The 27,951-nt window shown below is 36.0% G+C and overlaps 2 protein-coding genes and 1 long non-coding RNA gene across 7 annotated transcripts in view; 1 reads left to right on the top strand and 2 right to left on the bottom strand.

Annotated features, from left to right (window-relative positions):
• Nucleotides 1–2,979: 2,979 nt before the first annotated feature.
• On the top strand, nucleotides 2,980–4,192 carry LOC130013019 (uncharacterized). 2 transcript variants are annotated; one of them, XR_008788292.1, is made up of 2 exons: nucleotides 2,980–3,144; nucleotides 3,487–4,192. It is a non-coding gene; the product is annotated as an uncharacterized LOC130013019 (long non-coding RNA). The 2 variants fall into 2 exon arrangements; XR_008788293.1 differs by having other exon boundaries at nucleotides 2,980–3,211.
• A 5,449-nt stretch (nucleotides 4,193–9,641) lies between these two features.
• LOC126822036 (phosphopentomutase) lies at nucleotides 9,642–16,755 on the bottom strand. Of its 2 annotated transcripts, none has more exons than XM_056101472.1 (2): nucleotides 10,180–16,755; nucleotides 9,642–10,137 (listed from the first exon to the last, which is right to left on the bottom strand). In XM_056101472.1, exon 1 carries the CDS (start codon nucleotides 16,212–16,214, stop codon nucleotides 14,415–14,417), a length of 1,800 nt encoding a protein of 599 aa, XP_055957447.1. In that variant the 5' UTR covers nucleotides 16,215–16,755; the 3' UTR covers nucleotides 9,642–10,137; nucleotides 10,180–14,414. The 2 variants fall into 2 exon arrangements, with proteins under 2 accessions (XP_055957447.1, XP_055957448.1); XM_056101473.1 differs by having other exon boundaries at nucleotides 9,642–13,649; nucleotides 13,700–16,755.
• A 1,238-nt stretch (nucleotides 16,756–17,993) lies between these two features.
• LOC126822047 (E3 ubiquitin-protein ligase FANCL) overlaps nucleotides 17,994–27,951 on the bottom strand; it is a 29,971-nt gene continuing 20,013 nt past the window's right edge. For all 3 annotated transcript variants that reach the window (XM_050550784.2, XM_050550785.2, XM_050550783.2), the window contains exons 10-13: nucleotides 27,472–27,553; nucleotides 25,775–25,891; nucleotides 18,577–18,648; nucleotides 17,994–18,191 (exon numbers count right to left, since the gene is read on the bottom strand). In XM_050550784.2, coding sequence (XP_050406741.2) covers nucleotides 18,162–18,191; nucleotides 18,577–18,648; nucleotides 25,775–25,891; nucleotides 27,472–27,553 — 301 coding nt within the window. In that variant the 3' untranslated portion in view covers nucleotides 17,994–18,161. The remainder of the gene's footprint in view (nucleotides 18,192–18,576; nucleotides 18,649–25,774; nucleotides 25,892–27,471; nucleotides 27,554–27,951) is intronic.

Here is a 27,951-nt window from a genome sequence, read left to right as displayed (position 1 = left end):
GTGTTCTTATTGTTTATTCCATAATATCATAATGTTTTAGAAAAGACAAAAATGTCTGGTTTCAATTCCCGAAAAGAAAGTTATGTCAACAAAATTTGACATTGAGTCAACTGGCGTGGTTTCGATTCCCCGGTTGTACGTGACAAGGAGTAGGGTGACCTGTCCAACCTCGTGGGTTTTCTTCCCGGTCCTCCGGTTTCCTCCCACTGCTAAAGACCCCTACGCGCAAACGAATTATTGAAATAAAATTAAAACCATGTGTTAGTCCCGAAATGGTCTAGTCTGTGTCGAGTGGACGTTAAACCCCATTTCTCTCTCTCTCTTATCCCATGTGCTGTTGTAACCTTGTAACTGAGTAATACATGTGCTAAGATGGCAAGGTTAAACACATTGGTTGATGCTCTGTGGTAATTAACTTGATTAACCTATTATGGACTTATTAGGCAATTTAATTCCAATGTTTGTTTTTCCTGGAGATTACAAATGTACTTTCAGAATATAATCCTTGAGTGACATTTAGCATTGAACACATTAAAAACACAACACAGTTGTCGAAACGTCGTGCTATACTTATAAACCAGTGATTGTATTTCCATATAAATAAGTTAATTTGGAGGGCACGGATTTTATTCTTCCCAATTCTAAACAACCATATAAACTACATTCTTTGCATACGGTATATCCGGGTTCTATCTCTATGTCTGTTTAAATGAATTTAAAGCAAATGGTACTACAACAGAAATTGAAAGAAAATATAATAAAAAGTGACGATTGTATTAATAAGAATACTTTTCAGTAAAACAATACACTAATCTATAAAAGCGATCGAGTACGTTGCTGCAAGTTTCAAGGGAGGTGACAACATTTATGTCCTTAGAAAGTAATAAATATTAGAAATAAAATGTTTTAAACTTTTTCTTTACTAAAAAAATGCTGAAGTCATTTACCCATGGAGGATTTCAAGCAAACGAATATACAAGACTATACAGTCTAGCTAAGCAGTCACCTGTCTTGTTATCTTTAATTCCTTTTTGTAGATCTGTACAGAAAAGTAAGACGTTAAACCCCCATTTCATTTCCATTCTGCGAAATGTAGAATAACCAGTCCGAAATTGAGAATTAATTACATGATTGATCATATAATATTACACGAGTGTTTAAATAAAGGATGGGACAAAAAACCGAGGTTCTATGTATACACTAGCGTAGACGTAAAAGATCCCTTGACAGTTGGAATTCGATATAAGAGTAGACCATAGTGCCGCTGCCCGAGCAAAATTTTCCTTATAGCACACTGTTATAGTCTGTTCTTAAACGCAACGTTTGAATAGATTTTTAGTAACACGATACTTCACTTTTTCGTAAGAAAACGGGTTATCGGGTGTGTTGAAGTAATTCTCAAACGTTACATTGGAATCTAGCCATGTTTTCTCGACAGAAATTGACTCAAGCATACACGTTTTGCCAGGTCATTATTTACAGATTTAGATTTGATATGACTCTTCATGTTGCTTACATATGGTCCCGTGGATTTGTTTTAATGAAATGTTGTGCGGTTTCTAAACGATTTGTCTGATCTTGAAAATGGTTTTCAAATTCGCATGCGAAACTACAATAAAGATCGTTAGCTATACCGTACGAAAGAAGTGTTATATTATAAGGTATAAGCATACCCTGCATAGTATAAGTACAAATATTTGTTACATTTGTGAACTTCTGAATGAGAAGTGGTATTAGAAAAAATATCAGTGACCTACGACCGTACACAATAAAACGGAAATATACTGACGATCAAAATATTGTTTTTAAAGAAAATTGTGGTTACGTATTTGAATCAATTATGCTTTTGAAAAATGCACGTTCCTCCTCATCACCTGAACAGTTGGGAACTGCTCTAGCCCAGGGGCAGAGTAAACCTTAACAGGCGTAGGTTCAATAAAATTTTTAAAACTCGGATCGATTTTGGTGCATCCTGAGGTATATTCTGGGCAAGTAACACAAAGATAAAATAGAAATATTGAACATTTTGTGTATTAGAACATAATTTTTAAACAGCCAGTCCTTTTTAAAGACAACAAATCACTCCAAAAGTCGACCAACAACCATATAAACTCAGAAGCTTTCATTGCGATATGAGGGTTAATTTCATATTTTCAAATCTAACTTAGAATCTCTCGGTCATCCAAAAGAACTTTTGATCTTGTAGAGAGAAAGAGAAATGGGGTTTAACGTCCACTCGACTAACATATGGTTCAATTTTATTTCAATAATTCAATTCGTTTAGGGTCTTTAGCACTGGGAGGAAACCGAAGGACCCGGAGAAAACCCTCTAGGTTGGACTCAATGAAGACCGTATGATACAACGCGTACACGCTAACCATTTGGCAACTCAATATCATCCAAAGTCTTCGACATTGAAAACGCGTATTATTTGTCAATTTAAATGAAAATAAATGGGGGTTTAACGTTCTACTGTTCAATTTAAATGAACATTGATGTTGTGATCTTACCGGGAAAAGATGGGCTCCTGATATCCAATATTTAAGACAAAATAAACATTTTACCATTGGTACACGAATTGCGTACCATAATGCGTTTCAACGCCATTTGTAACAAGCGACTCTAAGAACGAGACTAGACATATTCCACAAGTCATGTCAAAATATGACGTCATATTCTTATCTGGAGAGCATGCGCAATGAATACTATCGGTGGAGACTGGAATAACCAGGCGCTAGAGATTGCCATTGGATTGAGACTTCTGGCGTATTTTTAAATCACAGTTTGTATACGGGAAAGTATCTTTAATATAACAATGTTGCTTTCTATATGTTTCTTTTCTCTTTTCACCATAATTCTAACATCCCCGATTTAAGCAAAGTATAATTGGCTCTCTTTTGGTACCGCATGGAAATTCGTGTGCTTAGGTTACATAATTATATGTCTGACCCCAGGTTTACTATGTAGATTGTAGACTACTCCTACAACATTCCTATCCTCTTATGTATACTTTCGTTTTAGCAAATAATTCGCCACTTACTTGTACGACGTGTTGCTATAACCACGATATTATCGTATTATTATTATTACAACTCTTGGTGAAGTAAACCAGCACATTTATCCTCAACTCGATAATTTCTGAAGGTCAGTGTTTAGATGTTTTGAAATATTACTGGATCATCTTCCAGTTAAAACAAATATCTTTCATTACGTAAGTGTTATTCAAGATTATATATATATATATATTATTCAGGTTATTCAGATTAGTTACTTTAACTTATATTAAATAACATTAATTTATCAACATTTTAAAAAAATATCGTAAAACACACTTCATAACCGTACCAAAAAAAAAATTAAAAAAAAAAACCGCGATAAATCTACTGTATTTATTTAGAGTCTATGTTTTTATAAACCATCTTCACTCTTCCCAATAAGCCATGCTGCAAGTGTAATGTGAATAGTGTATATATATTTCATTTTTAGGCTGTCGTGTATTATCGGCCCTACTGTGGCGTCACCCTTGGAATTTTCAACGAACAGGAACAAGTACTGATTTGTATTTTCAGACCAGTCTTTATTTACATTAAAACCAGTAAGCAACTAGTAAACATTATATAGGTCGGCGATAACAGTCAAAACACAACGGAAGACGAAATCAGAGAATTGGATAATATTATAGCTGACATTTCTGTTAAATTGCGTCGTATGACTGTGTGCATGTGTGTACATAAAATTAAATGAAACAGCGATTAAAGAGAAGGGGTGCATCATTAGCGTCAACCTTATTGGTCCATTAATGACATAACTATCTTTTGTTTTAAAACTGACAACGAATTTTATTTTGTCTTAACAGTTTCTGAAACATATAATAATGGAAAGTTGCAGCGGATTAGTTTCACTTTTAATCATGGTTTTGGTTGTACTTTTATTTAATTGTTCGACCACATCGTCAAGGTCTTTGAATGAGGAGAGAGTCTGTAGGTATGAGAATATGACCATTACCGCTGGAAGAAGATTTCACCCAGAACCCTGTATGACCTGTTCGTGCTCACGTCACGGGGGCAGGGTGACCTGTTCTATTAAAGACTGTCAAAGTGAAATTAACTGCCTAAAATTTGACAAAAACTCGAGGTCTTGTTGTCCCAGATGTTTGGAATACGGTTGCGCTCACACAGATGGTAAAGTTTATCGTAAAGGCGCGACTATTGTCGACACGGACTGTATATCGTGCTATTGTCCTGAAAAGGGTGGGGAAACTGTTTGTGATGTGACGCCTTGTGAAGCTGTAGCCTGTGATAACCCTAAGAAAAAAGTCGGCGAGTGTTGCCCATATTGTGAAAACGGTAAGTGCATAGTTAAACCGGATGTTTGTAAAATCAAAGTTCGACAGGGTGCAGATTTAACATAGTAATACTCTATAACTATAAAGGGATTTTTATTTTATCATTTAAAGTAACATAAAACCTCTTCAATATCAATGTGATGAGGTGGTCTATATTATAAAACATACGTAGATAATGACAAACAAGCAGGTGAATGGGTGTGCTTATAAAATTACACTTTCTGAAATAAATTTTCATACAAGTGTCTTTTGTGTATTTTGGTAAATTCTGTTTTTTAAAAATAATTTCTTCGCTCGTCTATTTCCAGATCATCCAAATGTATAAATCCTGTTTGTTTCCCACTCAAGATATAGGCTATTACACATTACAAACCAGAATACATGTAGTAATCAATGTCTATTATATTGACTAGGCTACTAGTTTTTGTTTCATTTAATCAAATTTTGCTTTACCGTTCTGGTTTTTTTCAGATTTTTCACACGTGCCCTCACGGTCCAGACTATTTGGTTAAAGCTTTGCCTAACTGAAACGTGAAGTTTAAGTTTACAGATGTCCTGTCACTAAAGTGTTCTATGCAGAGAATTAAGACTATCGAACTCGATGATGATATTTATAATATTACGCTAGCTTATTTATATAATCTCCATTTCTATGCTACATACTAAACTCAAAGTGATAAGTTGAATATACACGGGATGCACAAAACGACCCATTTGGCGACCACGGGGCAGTGGCGAAAATAATTACCATTACGACGTTCTGCTGGTCACCTTCATAAAGACAGAATCAAGTGATATAAGAACTCATATTACTAATCGAACAACAATGTCTAAAATGCATAACTTGTGTGTACTAATAATAAAGTGGCAATATTAAAGGAGCTAAATCGCTAATATTTTGAACCTAGAAATTGGCACAAATGGGTCGCAACACATATAATAATGTAATATGAATTTATATAAACTGTTTTACATTCAATCGTGTCCGTTTTACTGCAGGTAAATTGTCATCAGTTATGTTCGGCGAAATTCGCCAGAAGTCTCAACCGCAAGTCAGTTTCTAGCGTCTGGTTATTCCAGTAAACACCGATATTATTTATTGCGCATGCTCTCCAAATAAGAACATGATATCACCGTTTGACATGACTTGTGGAATATGCCTCGCCTCATTCTTTGATCACCTTGTTACAAATGGCGCTGAAACGCATTATGGTACACGAGTCGTGTACCAATGGTAAAATAGTTATTTTGCCTTAAATATTGGATATCAGAAGCCCATCTTTTCCAGGTAAGATCACAACACCAATGCTGATTTAAATTGCAAAAAAAAAATCGTGTTTCCAATGTCGAAGATTTTGGATGATATTGAGTTACGGACTTAGCTACTTTAAACTAGGATTACACAGCAATCCTTTCCCTACTGATCCCAACAAATGTATGGCAAGCAACAACGTCTAGTCGTTCGGGTGGAAAGCTAAACCGAGATCCCATGAAGAAAATCTTTGATACTTGGAATTAGAAATAAAGAAAGCGGTCGCAGCGTCCCTGTCCTGGCAAAATTTCTCTTATATTATGAGCAGAAACGTGGGACGCTAAGCTCCATTTCATTTGATTTCGCTTTATAATGGTTCAAAATAATACCGTTTACCGTTGTGTTTTCTTCAAGATCTTAATTATAACTACAGGTCAGGTCGTTCATACAACTTTATGATTAAAACTGCTTGGCATCAATGTTCCTCGTTATCAATCAAGTATATATAGCTTTTGATGACTGCTCTGACAAACAGGGTGAGCTCTAATGAATTTCGCCCAAAACCCTCTTTTATAATCCCCTAATTTCGTTACGTCATAGACTGACATTGGCGTTATTTCCTTCCCAAATATGGAATAAAAATCCCTATACCCACACTGATCCGCAGTGAATATTTGCTTGGCCGCGACAATCACTGATAAGGATGACATTGATGCGGCTTAATGAGCTAGAAATATTAACTTTTTTCCTGCGACAAATTAAATTCTAAAACATTTTTTGTATATATTGGAAAAATAAATAAAGGCGTTTGACGTATTTGTAGGTAAAAATTATTTCCTATTTAGTGTAAATGGGTATTAAAATGACTAAAATGCAGCATTCTCTCCGAAGCAGTTATGTCTTATGTAAACAATGCACGCGTCATTCAGCCAATGATTCACACCGCGTGCTGTGACAGCACGTGTTAAGGCAGTCATCTATGACAGAGGTATTATACTAGACTCGTAATTCTCTGTGAAACAGATTGCCCTATACCCCAAAGACCGGAAGTAGAACATTACCTTATTTGGTCTACCAAACACATGTCATAAACAAGATGGTATTTGATGAATGGAAAGGACAAAACCAGTGTTTTTACCGAATTATCACTGAGTTTATATACAAACACACCAGTCAATTCCATTTGAGTGCGTGAGATATGACTGTATACACAGTGGGAATCTGATTATTAGATTAAAGATACAATATGATCGCAAAGACCATATTACTACATTCCTTCCAACGCCGAAGACATATTTTAAATAAAAACATGGAATAAAAACTATTGTTATTATGAAAAGTAAAAACCATTGAGAACGAGGAATTATTGTAAAGTAAAATAAGGTTACATCAATACAATAAAAACTTCATGTTTTTCTCTCCATCCCCTAATTTGCAGATCGAGTTTACTGACGGAATGCCAACATCATATGGCTCTGCCAAAAATCAATGGGGTCTACTTCATCCAGCTGGTGTCTCTTGAACCTCGCCGGTATCTCCCGAATTTAGTGGCTGTCTGTCGTACGCCATGAGCTCTGTTGGTTTTCTTTCTACCCTTGAGTTTTGGCTTTCAATTATCTAATTGGTCAAACATAACGTAATTAATTATAATGATTGGTTACTAAGCTAAGTGATAAACGACATGATATTCTGGTTTCACACAGAACCAGCTATGATTTGGTTTTATAAATCTTTTTATGTGTCAACGACTCACTCATTCGAGTGCGTGAGATATTATTTCTCTACAGTACATGTATGTGAATCCAATAATTAGTTAAATATATCATATAATGCTATTATTAATCTAAAGAGTAAAAAATCTGTCAATCTTATTACATGGCTACGCTTCATGTACGGGGCATGTACCCTACTGTTGTTGCTCCACTCTCGTCCAAACAAACTGAATGACCATGTTACAAAAAGAAGTCAAGAAAGTGGCTACAAGAAAGTGATAATGGATTGACCAAGAGGACATATACGACACGTAAATGTGGTACCGATTATCTTACTTTACACTGTAAATAATATTTGTGTATTTTTACCGTAAATTGACTGGCAGAAAGTTTCCAGTAAATTGACTGTATTTTAACACTGACTTGTAAATTTACACCTAAGTGGTAGAATCAGATTTACAAACAGCATGTAAATTTACAGAGAGTGTAAAATAACTTGTTCTTGTAAATTTACGTTCATTGTAAATTTACACTGTGGGTGTAAATTTACCTTAAAGTTACCTTACACTCACTGTAAATTTACACTGTGGTTGTAAATTTACCTCAAAGTTATTTTACACTCACTGTAAATTTACGTGGTGTTTGTAAATCTAAATCTAACATTATGGGGTACATTTACAAGTCAGTGTTAAAATACAGTGATATTACTGGCAACTTTCTGCCAGTGATTTTACGGTAAAAATACAATTTGAAGTGTATATTTACTTGAAATATACGTTGAATGTGTTTGTCCCCACTCGGCCAAGTAGTCCTAGGTTAGATCGTGGCGAACACATAAAGTTTTGCTGACCTTTCAGCCGAGCAAGCAAAACATCATTCGATAATGGAAAGAAATTAAATGAAATGGGGTTTAACGTCCTACTGTTCTGCTTCTTACAATGGAAAGAGTAGGAGGCATGGCACGAAGATTCTGAATAACCTATTTGTCTAAAATAGACTTATCTGACTGATATAAAAGTAAATATTTTGAACGAAATTCGATATGTGGTCGAAGCGGAATAACCGATTTGAACACTATTTGACAGTAAATTTACAATTTGTTGTAAAAATACTATTTCAAATAGCATTTCTGTTAATATACAGCTCACATAATGTAAACTGACATATGGTTGTATTTTTAAATTACGTTTGATGTAATCTTACATGTGGCCAAAGAGGGAATAACCGATGTGGCCACTATTGGAAAGTTAATTTACAATTTGCTGTAAAGATAGGTTGCCAGGCAACAAAACATACACCCACAGCAGCTAAATCGTCCGTGCGGTCGACGAGGGTTGTCGCATATTTATTCTTTTGTAGGTAATTAGGGGCATTTTAACAGAAAATTTCATACAGATGACATTATAATTTTCGTCGTTTGAGGGTTCACAGGGTTCTAAAAACTAAAACAAGGGCCATAACACTGGAAGTAATCTACAGAAATTGTTGAAATTCCACAGGATTTTTTGTTTTACTAATTCAAATAATGCATATAAATTTCATACAGATCGGGTGATAACTTTTGTCGTTTGAACGTTCACAAGGTTCAACAAAGTAAAACAAGGGGCATAACTCTAGAAGCAATTGACGGAAATTGCTGACATTCAATAGGCTTCTTCATTTCACTAATTTAAATGGTGCATATGAATTTCATACAGATTAAGTGATAACTTTTGTCGTTCGAGCGTTCACAAAATTCAATAAAGTGAAACAAGGGCCATAACTCTAGATGTAATTACCGGAAATTTGCTAAAACTGAATAGGCTTGTTCGTTTTACTAATTTAAACGATACATATAAATTTCATACAGATCGGATAATAACTTTTCTCGTCAGAGTACAACAAAGTGAAACAAGGGCCATAACTCACGGCGTAATTAACGGAAATTGCTGAAATTCAATAGGCTTCTTCGTTTCACTAATTTAAATGATGCATATCAATTTCAAACAGATCGGATGATAACTGTTGTCATTAGAGCGTTTACAAGATTCAACAAAGTGAAACAAAGGCCATAACTCTAGATGTAATAAAACGGAAATTGCTGAAATTCAATAGGATTTTTTGTTTTACTAATTTAAATGATGCATATAAATTTCATACAGATCAGTTGATAACTTTTGTCGTTAGAGCGTTCACAATGTGCAACAAGGGCCATAACTCCAGAAGAAATTAACGGAAGTTATTGAAATTAAATAGGCTTCTTCATCTCACTAATGCAAACAACATATATATCAATATCAAAACAATCAGATGATAAATGTAGTCTGTAGAGTGTTCACGTATAAAAATACAGTTATAACTTGTAAAAATACACTTTATTGTTAATTTACCAATTATTTACAGTAATTCCACGTGACCTCACTAATACAGTAAATTTATAGTATAAAAACATGCAGTGGTATTTTTACAGCGTTATTTTAAAAAAATTACATATTTTTCACTGTAATTTTACATTTATTTTTTAACAGTGATAAGGCTATATCGAACTTTCCTGGCCTCCACCTTCCACACCCACTAAGTGCTAGCCCACTTGTACCAGGTGGTCTAGTATTCGAACCCAATGTCTCCCGAGAACGTACGATGAGATTTTCCACTGCGGTTTCTCCTTGTCAGTGATACAGGACGCGGGCCTGCCAAGAAACGGTATCTAGTCGTTCATACAGTACGACAAACCGAGGCCCTGTGCCTACACGTTAGCGTGCACGTAAAAGAACCATCGGCAGTTGGCAGTCATTGTAATGGGGAAAAGCCCCCTCCTAGTACACCGCATGGTATAAATGTATGGCCGTCTCTATTAGCTATAGGGGCTAAAAACAAGTAGGACGATAAACCTCATTTCTGAGACAACGCTAACTTGGGGGCTTAATATGAAAGCTTAATAAAGACAAAGAGAATTGAAAATAATTTGAACCAGCGGTTGCCAGGCAAGATACGCCCACACTTTGCAAGAGATGGATAGAGAACAAGTTTAAAAAAAAAAACGTTTTTTGGTACAATCAGGGGCCATAATCCAGGAGATATTTGAGACATAAAGATATCAAAATCGGATAAAAATGTGACTTCTAGAGAGTCCACAACCTCGGTATTACATACTTTTACACTATTTGCGTACAAGGGGTGGCCATTTTGTCAGGCAGTTTTGGTCCGATTTTCTCAAAATTCAAACTCAACCATCATTAGCGTGTAACAGTGATGTATTCAAACGGTTTTTTAAATCAGATAAAACAAGCTAAAGGTGATATATTCAGACGGTTTTTTTTGTTTTTTTTAAATCGGACCCCAAGCTAAAAACGCGAATTTTCGTACAATAAAGGGCAATAATTCAGAAAGTTACCATCCGATATGCGCGAATATCGGAAGGGACCAAGATCTGTCGAGTTATAAACATGTATTTTAAGTTTCATCAAAATTGTGGCCTCTAGAGGATCTACAACCTTGATATATCATATATTTACGCTACATGTATTTGCGAACGAAGAGCGTCCATTTTGTCCAGCAGTTTTGGTCCAATTTTCACGAAATTCGAATTCAACCATCATTAGGGTGTAACGGTGATATATTCAAACGTTTTCTTTTTAAATCGGATAATTATTGTTACCCCTAGAGGGACCAGAAGCGACATACGCGATTTTTTGTACAATTAAGGGTCATAATTCAGGAAGTTACGACCCGATTTCGTAAGGAACCGAGATCTTTGGGTTATAAATATTCATTTCAAGTTTCATCAAAATCAGATGAAAATTGTGACTTTTAGAGTGTCTACAAGCTAAAAGCGCGATTTTTCGTACAATCAGGGACCATAATCCATGAAGTTTCGATCAGATACATGCCAATATCGAAAGGAACCGAGATCTTTTGGAGATAAACCTATATTTCAAGTTTATACGTCCACATAAGTATGTGGCGTATAAAAATTCTAATAATTTCACAGCAAATAATATTAAAATTAAATGTATTTGCTATGGCAAACATGGTCCACCATACTGAACACTTACATCAGCCAAGGAAATGAAATGGGGCTTAACACTGCTACAACTGGGTTAATGAAGACGGGCATACGCCATACAGTGTGTTATGAGGGAAATGTTTCCCGGGCAGCGGCACGATGGTGTACTCTTATATCGAATTCCAACTGCCAATAGATCTTTTGCGTGCACACTAATTACACACGCGACCTCGGTTTTTCGTCCCATCCGAACGACTAGATAGCTGTCCTAGTAAGGCCCTCCGTCCTGCACCAATGACTAGTTGGGAAGTCCCGATGAACTTTTTCGGCCAATGCAGGGATCGAACACGCGACCTCCAAGCTAGCTAGCCAACATCTTACCCACTTAGCCACCGGGGCTCCAAACAGCAAATGAAAAAAAGAACGGGAAAAGTTGAAAGTTGTGGTTAAATTGCAACAAGTAGTAGTATTTTATGGAATTGGGTGAATGAAGAAACATAAATACAAAATAGAAATCAATGAATACTTTATAGTAAAATATGTCTTAATTAAACAAAACAAGAGATAAAAAATCAATGATGAATGTGACGATTATTATTTTCATACAAAATAAAAGAAACACAAATTAGCGAATAAAAAATCAATGACGAATATGACGATTATTATTTCAATACAAAAAAAAAAGAAAAAAAAGAAACACATATAAGCCAATATTTAAAGATACATTATGGGAGAATCAATAACGAGTTGGGAATTCTCACAAAAATAGTTAAAAACTAGATAATGTAAAGGCAATTTGCTGAAAATTTCATTCAAATTGATTCACTATGAACCGAGAACAAATCGATTGAATTTCCGCCTAGCGTTGATCATCATTACTAAAGCCAGTACGATAAACAGCATAGTCTGGATTATCCATTTAATCGTTAAGTCGTGAAGGAAAGTTATGCAGTAAATCGGCTCACAATCCATTAAAGATCGCAGGCTAGCGATGCCATCTAGAGTTGATTATGGTCTGGATAGGTTAATTAATGTCTAATTAATAATTTAGATAACATTTCAGGCCTAAAGAAAGACCTGCAATATACAGATTTAGCTCTTGCATATTGTATGTTTAATGAATTAAATGAATAGAAGACATGTTTTTAAATGGATTAAGCAAAACATTCTCATCGTGATATAACAAATCTATACTCAGAGCTCCATCACTCTCGCCCTATTAGAACCAAAGTCTCAACCAATCAAATTGCTGATCTCTGCTTTGGGCATTCACCTAGTAGAGGCCCAAAGTTTGAAAATTCTACCTCAATTAAGAACGGTATTGTGTTCTATAGTCTCGACCAATCAGATTGAAGTCTCTACTTAACCTAAGCAGAAAGTGTTCGCATCGAGCTTAATCAAGGTAATAAATCTACACGCAAGATTTCACCACTCTCACTTAATAATCAATGTTATCTAGCTCCAAAGTCTCGACCAATCAAATTGCTTATCGCTCTGCTTATCCTGAGGAGTAAAATGCTCATTATCGAACTTAGTCAAGGAATTGATGTAATGAAACTATACACCAAGTTTCAGTACTCTCACTCGATTAGAACCAAATTAATCGTGCCCCAATGTTTGAACCAATAAAATTGCTTAGCTCTGCTAAGCCTAAGCAGAAAATGCTCACCTTCGAACTCCATCAAGGCATTTACCTAACAAACACTTACACCAAGTTTAAACATTCAACCTCAATTAGATGGAGAGTTATCGAGTCCCAAAGTCTCGACCAATCAAATTTCTTATCGCTCTGCTTTTAACAGAAAATGCTCATTATCGAACTTGGCCAAGGTACTGATGGAATGAACATATACACTGAGTTTCATCACTCTCACTTAATTATAACCAAAGTTATATACTGGTCACAATACTATGGAATACAATTACTGAGCGACGTTTCGACTAGGCTACTCTAAGGGCTATATCACACTAATCAGCAGAATATTCGCTAGAAGACTTTCGTAATCCTCTGTGAAACAGATTGGGGTGATGTACTCTATAATTATAATCTATAATAATTAAGTTAGATTCCCTTGAAGGTGATTAGAAGGGTATATCTAGTTGGTCAGCATTAACCAAGTATTGTTGTGTACACGTATATATTGTCTTGTTATATTTTATCATGGCTTGATAATGACTAGAGAAGCCTAGTCGAAACGTTGCTCAGTAATAAGCAGTAATTGTATTCCATAGAATTGTGATCTGTATTTTCCAGTTCGATTACTAAATGTCATTGAAAAAATTAGATCCAAAGTTATCGTGTTCCAAAGCATCAACCAATCAAATTGCTTATCTCTGCTTAGCTTAAGCTTATCTCTGCTCATCTTCGAACTCCATCAAGACATTCGCCTAATAAACACTTATACGAGTCTGAACATTCTAGCTCAAAAGGAGAGTAACTGTACTAAGAAGTGTGACAGACAGACGGGCGAACAGAACCATTTTAATAGTCCCCTGCTTTCTTCGAGAGGCGGGGACAATAAAAGAAACAGATTAATAATCACGTGGCCGTTCATCTAATAATTATTTGATACATATGATTAGCGAGTGAAAATAAATGCAGAAACACGTCCGACAATTTAATCCGGCATGTTAATCCCTGGTGGGTCAGTAACCAAATTAATATTTTCTAAATTCTACTGAGATAACAATTACTATATATATATATATATAATAGACAAGACTAGAACTATTTTTATGCTACACTAATAAAGTACTAAAGTGTGACTTATTCTCGGAACCACGCCGATTATAATACTTGCTATTATTATCGCAGTTATAACAATTTGCAATACATTTTCAGCGTACACCTGGGATCATTTGTCGGTGATACAAAACCGTGTGCGTCAAAAGTTTAGGCTGACATTGATTAGCTCCGGCCAACGGTCGGTGTTGTGAGACAATATGATAAATCACGGTTTTAATAGCGAGATATATTTCATATGTCTAGGCTTGCAAAAGGCCACCACGATTACTTCAGTATCAATCAAACAATGGTGGATTTTCGGCCACGAATATACTTAATAAACCATCGCCGATCGAGATGGAAACGACAAATTGAGATAAATCAAGAAATGACCCTTAATCTGCACGGGGTTGCAATCCGCGTTTTTCAGGTTGGAAGAAATGTGTGATGATGTTATCTACGATATCATTAAGTTCTCGCAAAGCCTCGTCTCTATCCATTCCTGTACTCTTATCAGGACAGTGTTCTGTATAATATTTGATTTTGGGCTCTGTGCCACTGGTACGTAGGGTGGAGACACAGCCGTTCTCAAATGTAAATGTTATCATTTGACTGCTGCTAGTTGGTAATTCTGGTATGTTACCAGGTTTGCTACTGTCGAAACCAGCGCCCGTCAAATCACGAACATGTCGTATTTTGTACGGACCACAAGACGTTGGATATTTGCCCTGGCCATTAAAGTTCCGCAGATGATCAAACATAGATTCTATAACGTTTTTATCGTGGCATATAAAATATGAATTATTCGAAAGGTGGTGTCCGTATTTTTCGTAGATTCTTTCCAACTGTTGATTTAGAGATGACCCGCTTCTATGCAACTGAAACACAAGTTCTGCAGCTGTCACCGCCGCCGATATTCCATCCTTATCTAGCACCTTGGTACCAACCATAAATCCGATTGCCTCTTCGAAAGCAAAAAGAACAGTTTTGCCTTCTTTCATCAGTTGAACAGATTTATTGCCCATCCATTTAAAGCCTGTCAATGTTTCTACAAAGTTAAATCCTTCGACACTGCCTATGGATTGCAATATTTTTGAAGATACGGTACTAGCCAGCATATAAACATCTGAGGCTGGAACTTCCGGGTGTTGTTGTCTAAATGTTTCCCAGCACCAACAACCAAGTAAAGCTCCAATTTCATTACCAGTAAATATTTTCCACTCACCATTTGGTAATTTCTCCGCAATGGCCAATCGATCAGCGTCTGGGTCGTTGGCAAGTATAACTTTACTGTTGTTTTTATCAGCAGTCTGCATGGACAATAATAGAGCACCCTTTCCTTCCTCAGGGTTTGGGTACTTAACAGTGGGAAATTCTGGATCTGGCTCCACCTGCTCTTTTACAGCAATTAACTCCCTAAAACCACTAACGCGAAATGCTTCTTGGATGTAATGGTAGCCAACGCCATGCATTGCTGTGTAGGTAAATAAGGGTGAATCTTTATTAATGTCTTTACTTGTCGTTAAATCTCTAATACACTCATTATATTTCTGGTAGATTTCGGAATAAGGATCTTTACATAGGTTAGAGGTTAGGAGGTCGGTGTTCCAAGAATTATCCCATGGTTTTAAATTTTCCCTAATCCCTTTGGAGATGCCTTTATCAACAGGTGGGATGATTTGAGCCCCATTTGACCAATAAACTTTGTAGCCATTGTCTTCTTTTGGATTGTGGGAGGCAGTAATCATAATGCCGCAAGCTGTGCCATAATGCGTTACACCGAATGGAACGTATGGAGTTGGGCAAACTCGGGAGAAAACATACACTGGTATTCCTTGACTCACGAGAACGGTTGATGTCAGCTCACTCCATCGTTTGCTGTTGTGTCTTGCATCATACCCAATGACAACACCCATCGATTTGGCATTTGGACACGTATCGAGTAAATATTTTGTCAGACCTTGTGTAGCTTGAATAATTGTCAGGTCGTTCATCATGGAATTTCCAGCTGCCATTCGAGATCGCATTCCCGCCGTGCCAAATTCTATCCTGCTCATTAGTCGCGTGTGAAGTTCTGTCACATTCTTTGAATCAACAAGTTGTTGTATTTCATTTCTTGTTCTGTCATTCCTATCCCACTCGAGCCATTCTTGTATCTTGGCATCTAATGCTTGATCTCCGGACAAAAAGGCCATCTTCTTACACTTTCACTGGTAACTCGTCACGGTGCACAAAATTTATGTTTAGTTACTATAATCTGCAAGGGTAACAAATTTGGTTCTCTAACAATAAAGGAAGCGTTTTATAGAGGTCGTCGTGTGGTTAAAACAACCTTCAACTAGAAACGGGTCAACGCAAATTACGAACGACCGTCACCTAGGTTTGCGGATATTTGTTTTTGTTGTAGGCACGTTTGTCCAGTCCTGAAAGGCTTTCTCCCGCATTTCTCTAATCTACAGGGTGTGATAATGAATATTTATATTACTTTTGATATAGAATATCTTATAACACTACAATATTATCTTATCTGTCGAATCACCGTGAAATCATTAGTGGTCGAGGGAACGGTTTAAAAATTGGATAATAGCTACATTTAACATTATATAGGTTTCTACGTCGCCGAGAAATGACCCTAGGCCTAACATTATAATATAATATATACTATGGTTTTCACAACTAGGTTCCAAGAACTGATAAATCCATTATAGGTGAAGACTGTGATCAAATAATTTGCATTAAAGAAGAAAACTAGTATCCTCATATAACCAGCTATCGAATAAAAGTAAAAATAAAAAAGAAAAGAAATGAGCCTGGATAACCAAATTTACTCTTTGTAAGGGGAAATTACTCCACTTGCAAGATGGCGACCGATGGCGAAAACGTGGATGTTGATCTTCACGAAGAAAATGGACAGACTACCAAAGAACCCAAGAGTAAAAAGCATGATTCTGGTACCGCAGACTTAGAGAAAGTAACTGACTATGTGGAGGAAGCGGAAATTTCGTCCCAAAGTATCGGGGATGTTATGAAAGCAGTGAGTGACCAGCAGAAATTGGAGGTGGCTGAAAAACAAGTGAAGGAAAAAGAACTCACAAAAGTCAAAATAAATAAAGATGATGTGGATATCATTGTAAATGAAATGGAGATTTCAAGAACGGTTGCTGAAAAGACTCTTAGAAAACACAAAGGAAATCTTGTTGAGGCTTTAGTGGCATTAACTGATTAACAGTGTCTGTAATTCTTCTACCAAAGCAAAGCCATTCATTGAATTGATTCTGACCATAACCATCTGATACTGTTTATGAACTGAATTAAACATCATCCCAGTCAAATTACTTGTTCAAAAATGGGTCGCAACGCATATAATATTGTAATATGAATGTATATAAACTGATTTACATTCAATCATTTCTTTTTTTTACCGTAATTTCTAATCAATTATGTTCGGCAAAATATGCCAGAAGTTTCAATCGAATGGCAATCTCTAGTGTCTGGTTATTTCAGTCTACACCGATAGTATTGATTGCACATACTCTCCAGATAAGAATATGGCATCCCCGTTTGACATGACTTGTGGAATATGTCTAGCCTCGTTCTTCGAGTCCCTTGTTACAAATGTTGGATATCAGAAGCCCATCTTTTCCCGGTAAGATTACAACATCAATGTCGATTTAAATTGACAATTCGTGTTTTCAATGTCGAAAACTTTGGATGATATTGAGTTAGAGACTTAGCTACTTTAAATTATACATTTTAAGTAACGTACCTAGTTTTATATGTCGTTACTACACAGTGTACAAAAAAATGAAAAATTGTAATGAACTGAACAGTATCATAATCAAGGACATGATTATTCGTAATTAAATTAAATATATTACTTGGAACTTCTCTATTATTTATCTAAGAACAAAATGTCCAGTTTCTATTATAGTTTATTGTACGTTCCCTTTTTATATTAACATATGAATAAAACATAATTTTTACACCTGTCATTTATTTCTATACAGTATATTTACATGTCTTTATTACATACAGTTTATTAGATACATGGAAGATTGGAAGTTCATTCCATAAAAGTTGGCAAGATCATCAATATGATTGAATATTGGAATCTTTTCATCTGGATGTTCACTTTACAGCAATTAAGACAAAGGCATCTTGACTGTAATTGACTAAAAACAAAAATATTAGAAAATATTCATTAGCAACATGGATTACAAATTAAAGTTCACCATTATTCTCAAGCAGCAGCATAAGCTTTTATCTGTTTTGGTACATTTTCCAAAATTGTGAACTTTACAAATCGATGTGACTGCCATTATCTGTTAATTTAGCTTTGAATATTTGTTGATTTCAACAAATTAATTTTAAAAAATATTTTTCCAGAGCCAATAAATATGTTTATCAAATGTCATTAGTTCTACAAGGTTATATCTGTGGAAAATAGCGATTATACTTAGCTTTTTCACAAATACTATATACCAGTATCTATTGTTATGAAAACAAAACCTTAATATTCTCAAATACATGTACATGCCTAGAATTATTTTAACAAACCTTATTACAGAATGGACACTCTCCATAAATTGTATTAAAACTTTGTCTGGTGGAAGGAAGTGTTCTCAACCACTGAAAATATATTATGACCTTGTTGTTACTAGTATACATTGAACATGTATCATCAGGGTGCTAAAAGAGTGACAGAACTACATTGGGGTTATTAGCTCCGATCTGTTTCCCAGTAAAAATAAACTTCATAATCCTTCACAGATTACATTTAAACATGCATAATGTAAGATTTAGATAAAGAGCTGACAGTTCTCGCTATAATAGTTAAACAGCGGCTGCCAGACAGGATACGCCAACATTTTGCAAGAGATGGATAGAGAACAAGCTAAAAACGAAAAAGATTTTTTGTACAATCAGGAGCCATAATCCAGAAAGTTATGGTCTGAAATGCACAAATATCAAAAGGGACTGAGATATTTGGAATATAAAGATATGTTTTAAGTTTCATAAAAATTGTGACCTCTAGAGGGTCCATAACCTTTGTATTACATACTTATACACAGCCATTTTGTCGGGCAGTTTCATTTCGATTTACCAGAAATTCCAATTCAACCCTTATTATGGTGCAATGGTGATATATCTAAACGGTTTTTAAAATCAGAAACTGCCTGAATTATGGCCCCTGATTGTACGAAAAATCACATTTTTAGCTTGTGGACCCCATAGAGGTCACAATTTTTATCCGATTAAAAAAAACGTTACAATATATCACCGTTACACCCTAAGGATGGTTGAGTTTGAATTTCGTAAAAATCGGACCAAAACTGACGGACAAAATGGCCGGCCCTCGTGTCATCTGATTTTGATGAAACTTGAAATGCATGTTTATAACCCACAGGTCTCGGTTCCTTTCGATATTCGCACATATCGGACCATAACTTCCTGAATTATGGCCCCAGATTGTACGAAAAATCGTGTTTTTAGCTTGTGGACCCCATAGAGGTCACAATTTTTATCCGATTTAAAAAAATGTTTGAATATATCACCGTTACACGTTAAATGACCACCCCTCGTTTTCAAATAGTGTCACAATATTGTGTATCAGGGTTGTGGACACTCTGGAGGTCACAATTTTCATCTGATTTTGATGAAACTTAAAATGCATGTTTATAACCCAAATATCTTGGTTCCTTTTTATTTTCGTACATATCGAATCATAACTTCCTGAATTATGGCCCCTGATTGTACGAAAAATCGCATTTTTAGCTTGTGGTCCCTCTAGAGTTCACAATTATTATCTGATTAAAAAAACGTTTGAATATATCACCGTTACACTGTGATGTTTGTTGAGTTCGAATTTCGTGAAAATCGGGCCAAAACTGCCGGACAAAATGGCCGCCCCTCGTACGCAAATAGTGTAAACATCTGGTATATCAAAATTGTGAACCCTCTAGAGGCCACAATTTTGATCTGATTTTGATGAAACTTGCAATATATGTTTATAACCCAAAGATGTTGGTTCCTTTCGATATTCGCGCATATCGGATCGTAACTTCCTGAATTATGGCCCTTGATTGAACAAAAATTCACGTTTTTAGCTTGTGGTCTCTGTAGAGGTCACAATTTTTATCTGATTTAAAAAAACGTGTGAATATATCACCATTACACACTAAGATCTTGTTTCCTTTTGATAATCGCGGATACCCGAACTTTCTGGATTATGGCCCCCGATTGTTCGAAAAATCGCATTTTTAGCTTGCAGATTCTCTAGAGGTCACAATTTTTTTCCGATTTTAAAAACCGTTTAAATACATAACCATTCCACCATAATGAAGGTTAATATTGTATTTCGTGAAAATCAAAATGAAACTGCCCGCCGCTCTTTGTACGCAAATTGTGTAGAAGTGTGTAATACGAAGGTTGTGGACCCTCTAGAGGTCACAATTTTTATCTGATTTTGATGAAACTTTAAACATATCTTTATATCCCAAAGATCTCTGTCCCTGTTGATATTTGCACATTTCAGGCCATAACTTTCTGGATTATTGTCCCTGATTGTACAAAAAATCAAATTTGTTTTTAGCTTGCTGGTTAAATTAAATCATTAACCGCAAATCTTATTTAAATCTAGACCAGCCAATGACATTGAGGGTTGATTATGGTCTTGGCAAGTTAATAAATGTCTAATTAAAAATTTATATAACATTTAAGGCCTAAAGAAAGACCTGCAATAGGCAGATTTAGCTCTTGAATAATGCCCCTTTAGTAAAACTTGCTAAGATGGAAGCTAATTATCCCTGCCTCACTACCAAAATAAATAGATTACACTCAATAATTACTTGCACATTTATCTTTTATAAAGCATCAAGTAGAAAATTCTCATTATCAAACTTAGTCAAAATTAGAATCAATTGTTTATTACTCTGATTAACCCAAGTGGAAAATGCTAGGTCAAAATACATGAAAACCATGTTTCATCACTCTCATTTCGATGCAAGTTATCTTGTTGCAAAACATCAACAGAACAAATTGTTTATCTCTGCTTTATCTAAACAGAAAATGTTCATCATCCAACTCAGTCAATACTCAAGACATGCATCTAATGAAGCAAAGTTTCTGAATTATTGTAAAAATTTGAAGTGAATTTATGGATAAAACGATGTTGTAGTAAATCCAATTCTCACTCAAATTTTCCCCAATATTATTTTTGTATTTATTAAACATCATATAGTTTCTACATATTCCTTTGTAAATGAAAACCAGCGGCTGCCAGGCAGGATACACCCACATTTTCAAGAGATGGATAGAGAACAAGCTAAGAAGAAAGAGATTTTTCCTACAATCAAGGGCCATAATTCAGGAAATTACAATTCGATATACGCGAATATCGAAAGGAACCAAGATCTTTGGGTTATAAACTTACATCTCAAGTTTCAGCAAAATCAGATTAAAATTGTGACCTCTATAGGGTCCACAACCTTGATATACCATATTATTACGCTATTTGGAAACGAACGGCGGCCATTTTGTCTGTCAATTTTGGGCCAATTTTCACAAAATTCGAAGTCAGTCGTCCTTAGGGTGTAACGGTGATATAATAATACGTTTTTTTAAATCAGATAAAAATTATGACCTCTATAGGGTCCACAAGCTAAAAACGTGATTTTTTGTACAATCAGGGGCTATAATTCTGGAAGTTACGGTCCGATATGCGTGAATATCGAAAGGAACTGAGATCTTTGAGTTATAAACCTACATTTGAAGTTTCAACAAAATCGGATAAAAATTGTGACCTCTATAGGGTCCACAAGCTAAAAACATGATTTTTTGTACAAACAGGGGCCATAATCCATGAAGTTTCGATCAGATACATGCCAATATCGAAAGCAGCCAAGATCTTTTGGAGATAAACCTATATTTCAAGTTTCATCAAAATTGGATAAGAATTGTGACCTGTAGAGTGTCAACAAACAAATTGTGGACGTATAATTATAATTTTAGAGATCTTTCTACCAATAAATGAGTTGCCATGTGGACAAGTTAACCAAAATAATTGGTCTACTGTACATGCAGTTCCATGTGACACAGATAATTGCTACATATGGGGTTGGTTGTTATAGTCAGTGGAATGTTACATGTATATCAAAATTATAAGCTAAGATGCAGTGTAAACTTTATTTTTGAAGTCAGCGAGGAAAGGCAGAACAATTACCAGCATGACCTAATACTGAGCAATGTTTATAACCGTAGTTACTTCCCTTTGGCTAAAATATACTCTTCAAAAAAAAGAAATGCATAATTACACCTGTCGTTGGTATACCCTCACTCTGCCATCGCCTTATTGCAACAGGAACCTTCAGTCGTCACTGAACCAAACTGTTCTTCAGCGTTGCTGTGGCCATACCCTGTGTGTCTGAACCTGCTGAAGTCTGATTTGACGGTGTCAGCGTATTTCAAAACAACAGCTCGTAATTCGGTTTTACGTAGGCTTTATGGACTGACTGGTCTGAGATCCTATGCCGTCCAGGAATTTCTGCTGCAATAGAGGTTACTGTTGTGAACCGTTTCCGCAAATGATGTAACCAGATATGACGATCCAGGGCAGGTGCGGTCACTCTTGTTTGGCCTAAGCTTGGGCGGTCACGTGTTGAACTTCACTGTCGGTACCTATCCCATCTGTCTGGGATTCACCTGCTTGTAACCGACTCATAGCGTTTTTGCGTTGGTCTTCGTTCAGAGGTGGCATCACTTAGCTCATTGAGTGTTTACATGTGCAACTGATTATGAAACCGAGAACCCCAGGATTTTTAAAGGCCTTAGACTTGGGTTTCATTCAAAAAGCTTGCAAAGTTGTTAAACTCATGTGTTTTGGTGCAATTAAGCGAAAACAAATTTCGGCATAAAGTATGCCAGTCACAATTAGTGACCCTACATTTAAAACCAATAATGAATTTTTATTGTCCCCCGCCTTTCGAAGAAAGCAGGGGACTATTAAAATGGGTTCGTCCGTCTGTCGGTCCGTCTGTCCGTCCGTCTGTCTGTCCGTCACACTTTTTGGGACACAATAACTCTCTTCCTAATTGAGCTAGAATGTTCAAACTTGGTGTATGTGTTTATTAGGTCAATGCCTTGATGGAGTTCGAAGATGAGCATTTTCCGCTTAGGGTAAGCAGAGATAAGCAATTTGATTGGTTGATGCTTTGGGACACGATAACTCTCTTCCTAATTGGGCTCGAATGTTCAAACTTGGTGTATGTGTTGATTAGGTCAATGCCTTGATGGAGTTCGAAGATGAGCATTTTCCGCTTAGGGTAAGCAGAGATAAGCAATTTGATTGGTTGATGCTTTGGGACACGATAACTTTTAATTGAGCTAGAATGTTCAAACTTGGTGTATGTGTTTATTAGGTCAATGCCTTGATGGAGTTCGAAGATGAGCATTTTCCGCTTAGGGTAAGCAGAGATAAGCAATTTGATTGGTTGATACTTTGGGGCACGATAACTCTCTTCCTAATTGAGCTAGAATGTTCAAACTTGGTGTATGTGTTGATTAGGTCAATGCCTTGATGGAGTTCGAAGATGAGCATTTTCCGCTTAGGGTAAGCAGAGATAAGCAATTTGATTGGTTGATGCTTTGGGACACGATAACTTTAGTTCTAATTAAGTGAGATTGATGAAACTTGGTGTATAGTTTCATTACAGTAATACCTTGACTAAGTTTGATAATGAGCATTTTCTGCTCAGGGTAAGCAGCAATTTGATTGGTTGATACTTTGGGGCACGATAACTCTCTTCCTAATTGAGCTAGAATGTTCAAACTTGGTGTATGTGTTGATTAGGTCAATGCCTTGATGGAGTTCGAAGATGAGCATTTTCCGCTTAGGGTAAGCAGAGATAAGCAGAGATGACTAAGTTTGATAATGAGCATTTTCTGCTCAGGGTAAGCAGAGCGATACGCAATTTGATTGGTCGAGACTTTGGAAAACAATAACTCTCCTACTTTGATTGTTAGACTATAAGTAAAGATATACTGTTTGATTGTTCAATACTTTGTAAAAGATAATTTGTGATAAATTTATATGTGTCCTCTAATTATTTTCCTTTTCGGCGGGGGACATCAGCCTCACTGTTGGCTTGTTTATCCTTACATAATGACATTAAAAACAAGTCAGTTTTATGGAAACAACAATCCTGTTCAAATAAAAAAAATGAAAAATGGGCTGTGCATTTCTGTTTTTGAAGAGTATATTACAATGTGGGTTTACTTGTCTGAACCACCAACTGGGCTAATGAAGATGGGCCAACCCCATTTTACATAGACAGCGGCGAAATGGCCTACCCATATTTCAAATTTCAACTGTCATGGGTTTTCGTCTCAACTGAATTACTTGACACTATCCTTGGCAGGCCCTCCAGCAGGGCTCACACTGGCTTTCAATTTTTTTCCGCCAAAACAACTGGAAATTTTATCTGCCAAATATGTGTGATAAAAAAGATAACATCTAACGATTTTATGTCTCAGCTAGGCTTATTAATATTCTAAAACAATTACCGATATATACAATACAATATACAACAACTTTGGATTTAATAAGATCCTTTTTTTTTTGGCGACTTTAGTCTATTTAAACACCGTACTGCACAATATATTTTCAGTATTTACATGTCAGATCTCATTCAAGGATTGCCAATTTTCTATAAATTTATGTGTTGTGTATACATAGGCCTATAGTTAGAATGATATAAATTTTGATTTTATTTGTAAGAGAGGCTTACAATTATACCCGTCGTTCACCTTTAGAGCATTTTGGCGTCGGTAATATGATACATATGGCGAAATGATTTCTCGCTCTAAAAATCGTCGCTATTCAACTCTTTCTTACGTTTTCGACCAGAGGTGATGATATGATTTGAAATAATGATAACCGATCGACATGCTTGTATATGCCGTATATGAAGCCACAGTTCAACTATCAAAATATTTAATTCTCTTCGAAAGGATCTGTCGGCCATTTTGATTACATGTATAACCATTTTTTTAAACACGAAACGAAATATCAAATAATCACCGCTGAGATTAATCAGTAGGAGTACATAATGACTTAAGATAGGCTTTATATACATCATGGCAATTATCAATCAACTAATCCAAGACAACTGATTAGTATTAGTCATTGACGCTATCCGGATTATCAGCCAGTTGATTAATTTATAGTATTCAGCCAAGTGATTGACACTCGATCAATTAATGGTTAATCCAGAATAAATACGATTAGAATTTTAAGATTTTTTTTGCCAGTTCTTAAAAAGAATCGCCAGTACCGCAAAACATTATCGCCAAAATCAAATTTTAACCGCCACTCTCATATTTTTATCGCAAATTGCCACTTTGGCGACCGACAGGGTGAGCCCTGCCCTCCAGCCTGCACCACTGACAAGAGGAAACTGTGCTAGAAAATCTAGAGAAACTTTCTCAGCCAACACCAGGATCAAACCCGGGACATACTTACTGATTCATCCTGCCTCCCAAAAAAATCAATAAAATACAGAAAACATTCTGTAAATGAAACATATCAATCCATTCAAAGGCATCAATCAAGTAAAAACATGATATCATAGCTCAAACATTTGATTTCACATCAGATCTGTGTCATTCAGTTACAATTCCACACTTCTATTGCGGCATCTTTTTTTTATATCCTAAAGAAAGTAAATAACAAAGATCGAATTGATCTTGATACTTATACCTCATATAAACATATCCTATGAAATGGTTGTCCACATCGTTTGTCATCACATACAATATCTGGTGTAAATTGTTCTAAACGGTAGCAATAACAAATACCACATTCTACACTAAAATCCTGAAATCAAATCAATTTAATACACGAATCAACATTCATTCATCAGTATTACATAAAATGTGATTAAACTGATAGAGGAAAATAGTACCAAAGTACTAAATTCTGATATATATATATCTTTAGCTTGCCTAACTTATTCCCCCCAACACCTGGGAAAGCCGTTACAAGAACAGAAGTATTACCATGGGTGGAATATTTTTAAATCTCCCAATTGCTATGCAGTTTGTAGTCCTAGCCAAATGATTCAGCGGTATCAATTATCGCCGAAGTTCATCTAGTGTGTCCAGTGTCATTCAGCCGTATTTCTATTCTGCCAAATGACTTGCTTGATTCAAACGTTTGATATATTTGGCCAAATATATTCGCCTAATGTGTCTGGTTTGCCAAGCAATTCGGCTAGTCTGTCTACCACTTAATTATGGAGTTAATTTACTGCAGGTGGGTAAAGTATCAAAGTAGCCGGCTAATTTTTTCACAGTGGAAGGATTGAAAATAGTGCTGCAGGCGTTCGAGCTGAGCGTCGTAGGCACGAAATAACCTTGCGGGGTTCGGGGCATGCCTCCCAAGAGAAAATTTTGCATTTTGGCATGCAATATGATGCAATTCAATCGTTGATTTTACACCACTTTCACAAATCTATACACAATGGAGAATGAAGGGCAACTTTTTATTTCAATTAGAACCTATATCAGGTAAACATTTTTTAAATGTAAAAGTTAGCACAAGATAATTAACTTGTGAAAAAGTTTGAACACTCAATTTGGTGCAGTCGCAGAAAATAGATGGATCTAAATATAAACGATGTATTTATGAACCACTTTTCTCTTTTCTAATATAGCTATACCCGGTACATCAAATCAATACATTGTGAGCTATTTTGAAACTTAATTAATTCTTGATAAAAATGTCCTGTAGAATGCAATCTCCGGTCGTCTAGAAAGATACTTTCACCTCAGCTATCTTCGTTATTTTCGCTGACAAATAATAACCAAGTATTTATATTTAACAATTTGTCATATGAAAAAGAGAGAAATGGGTTTTAACGTCCACTTGACACAAAGTAGGTCATTTTGGGACTAACATGGTTCAATTTTATTTCAATAATTCGCTTTAGCAGTGGCAGGAAACCAGAAGACCCCGAGATAACCCACGAAGCTGGACAGACGACCATACTCCTTGTCACATACAACGGGGGAATCAAAACCACGCCAGTTGACTCTATGACAGACTTTATGATACAGCACTCACGCACAAACCATTCAGCCATCCAACCCCCCTCAGATGAAATATAGCCATCACAAAAAGCTAAGTAGGCGGTGAAATTCGCCAGACACTTGCTCTTAATGAAACCCCTGAGTCAGTAGTTCTGCTGTGTGGTCAGTGATCTTTATTTTGTGTCCATTGATCCAGGGATTAGATTATGTGAGGAACAGCTACAGTATTTGGAAAGTAGCGTTCATCAACCTTTCAGTATACTGTGATTTGATAAGTATTTTCAAAATTCAGTCAGGCCAATTTGTATAATTTCATATTTCATAAGCCTTGAGTATTTGATGGAAGAAAAATGAAACCAGTCTTACTTCTTTTTTTGAGTTGGTTGGAGAGGGAAATTTAATATCAAGAACTGTCTCTAGATTAACTAATAAATGTCGTGATATGTCCCTGAAATAAAGTAAAATCTGTAAATTGTAAAATTAATGTGTGTAAATATTATACAATATGTCTATCAATAGTTGGGGATCACGTGGCTAAGTGGGTAAGACGCTGGCTCGCTAGCCTGGAGGTCGGGTGTTCGATATCTGCATTGGCCGAGAAGTTCATCCAGATTTTCCGGCGTGGTTTCCCCATGTCAGTGATGCAGGACGGAGGGCCTGACAAGGACAGCTGTCTAGTCGTTCGGATGGGACGAAAAACAGAGGTCCCGTGTACATATTGGCGTGCACGTAAAAGATCCCTTGGCAGTTGGAATTCGATATAAGAGTAGGCCATAGCGCCGCTACCCGGGCAAAATTTCCCTCATAGCACACTGTATGGCGTATGCCCGTCTTCATTAGCCCAGT

This window comes from Patella vulgata, chromosome 5, assembly GCF_932274485.2.
Source record: "Patella vulgata chromosome 5, xgPatVulg1.2, whole genome shotgun sequence".
NCBI lineage: Eukaryota > Metazoa > Mollusca > Gastropoda > Patellidae > Patella > Patella vulgata.
Note: the sequence above shows the minus strand (reverse complement) of the source record. Positions and strands in the feature narration are given on the sequence as shown.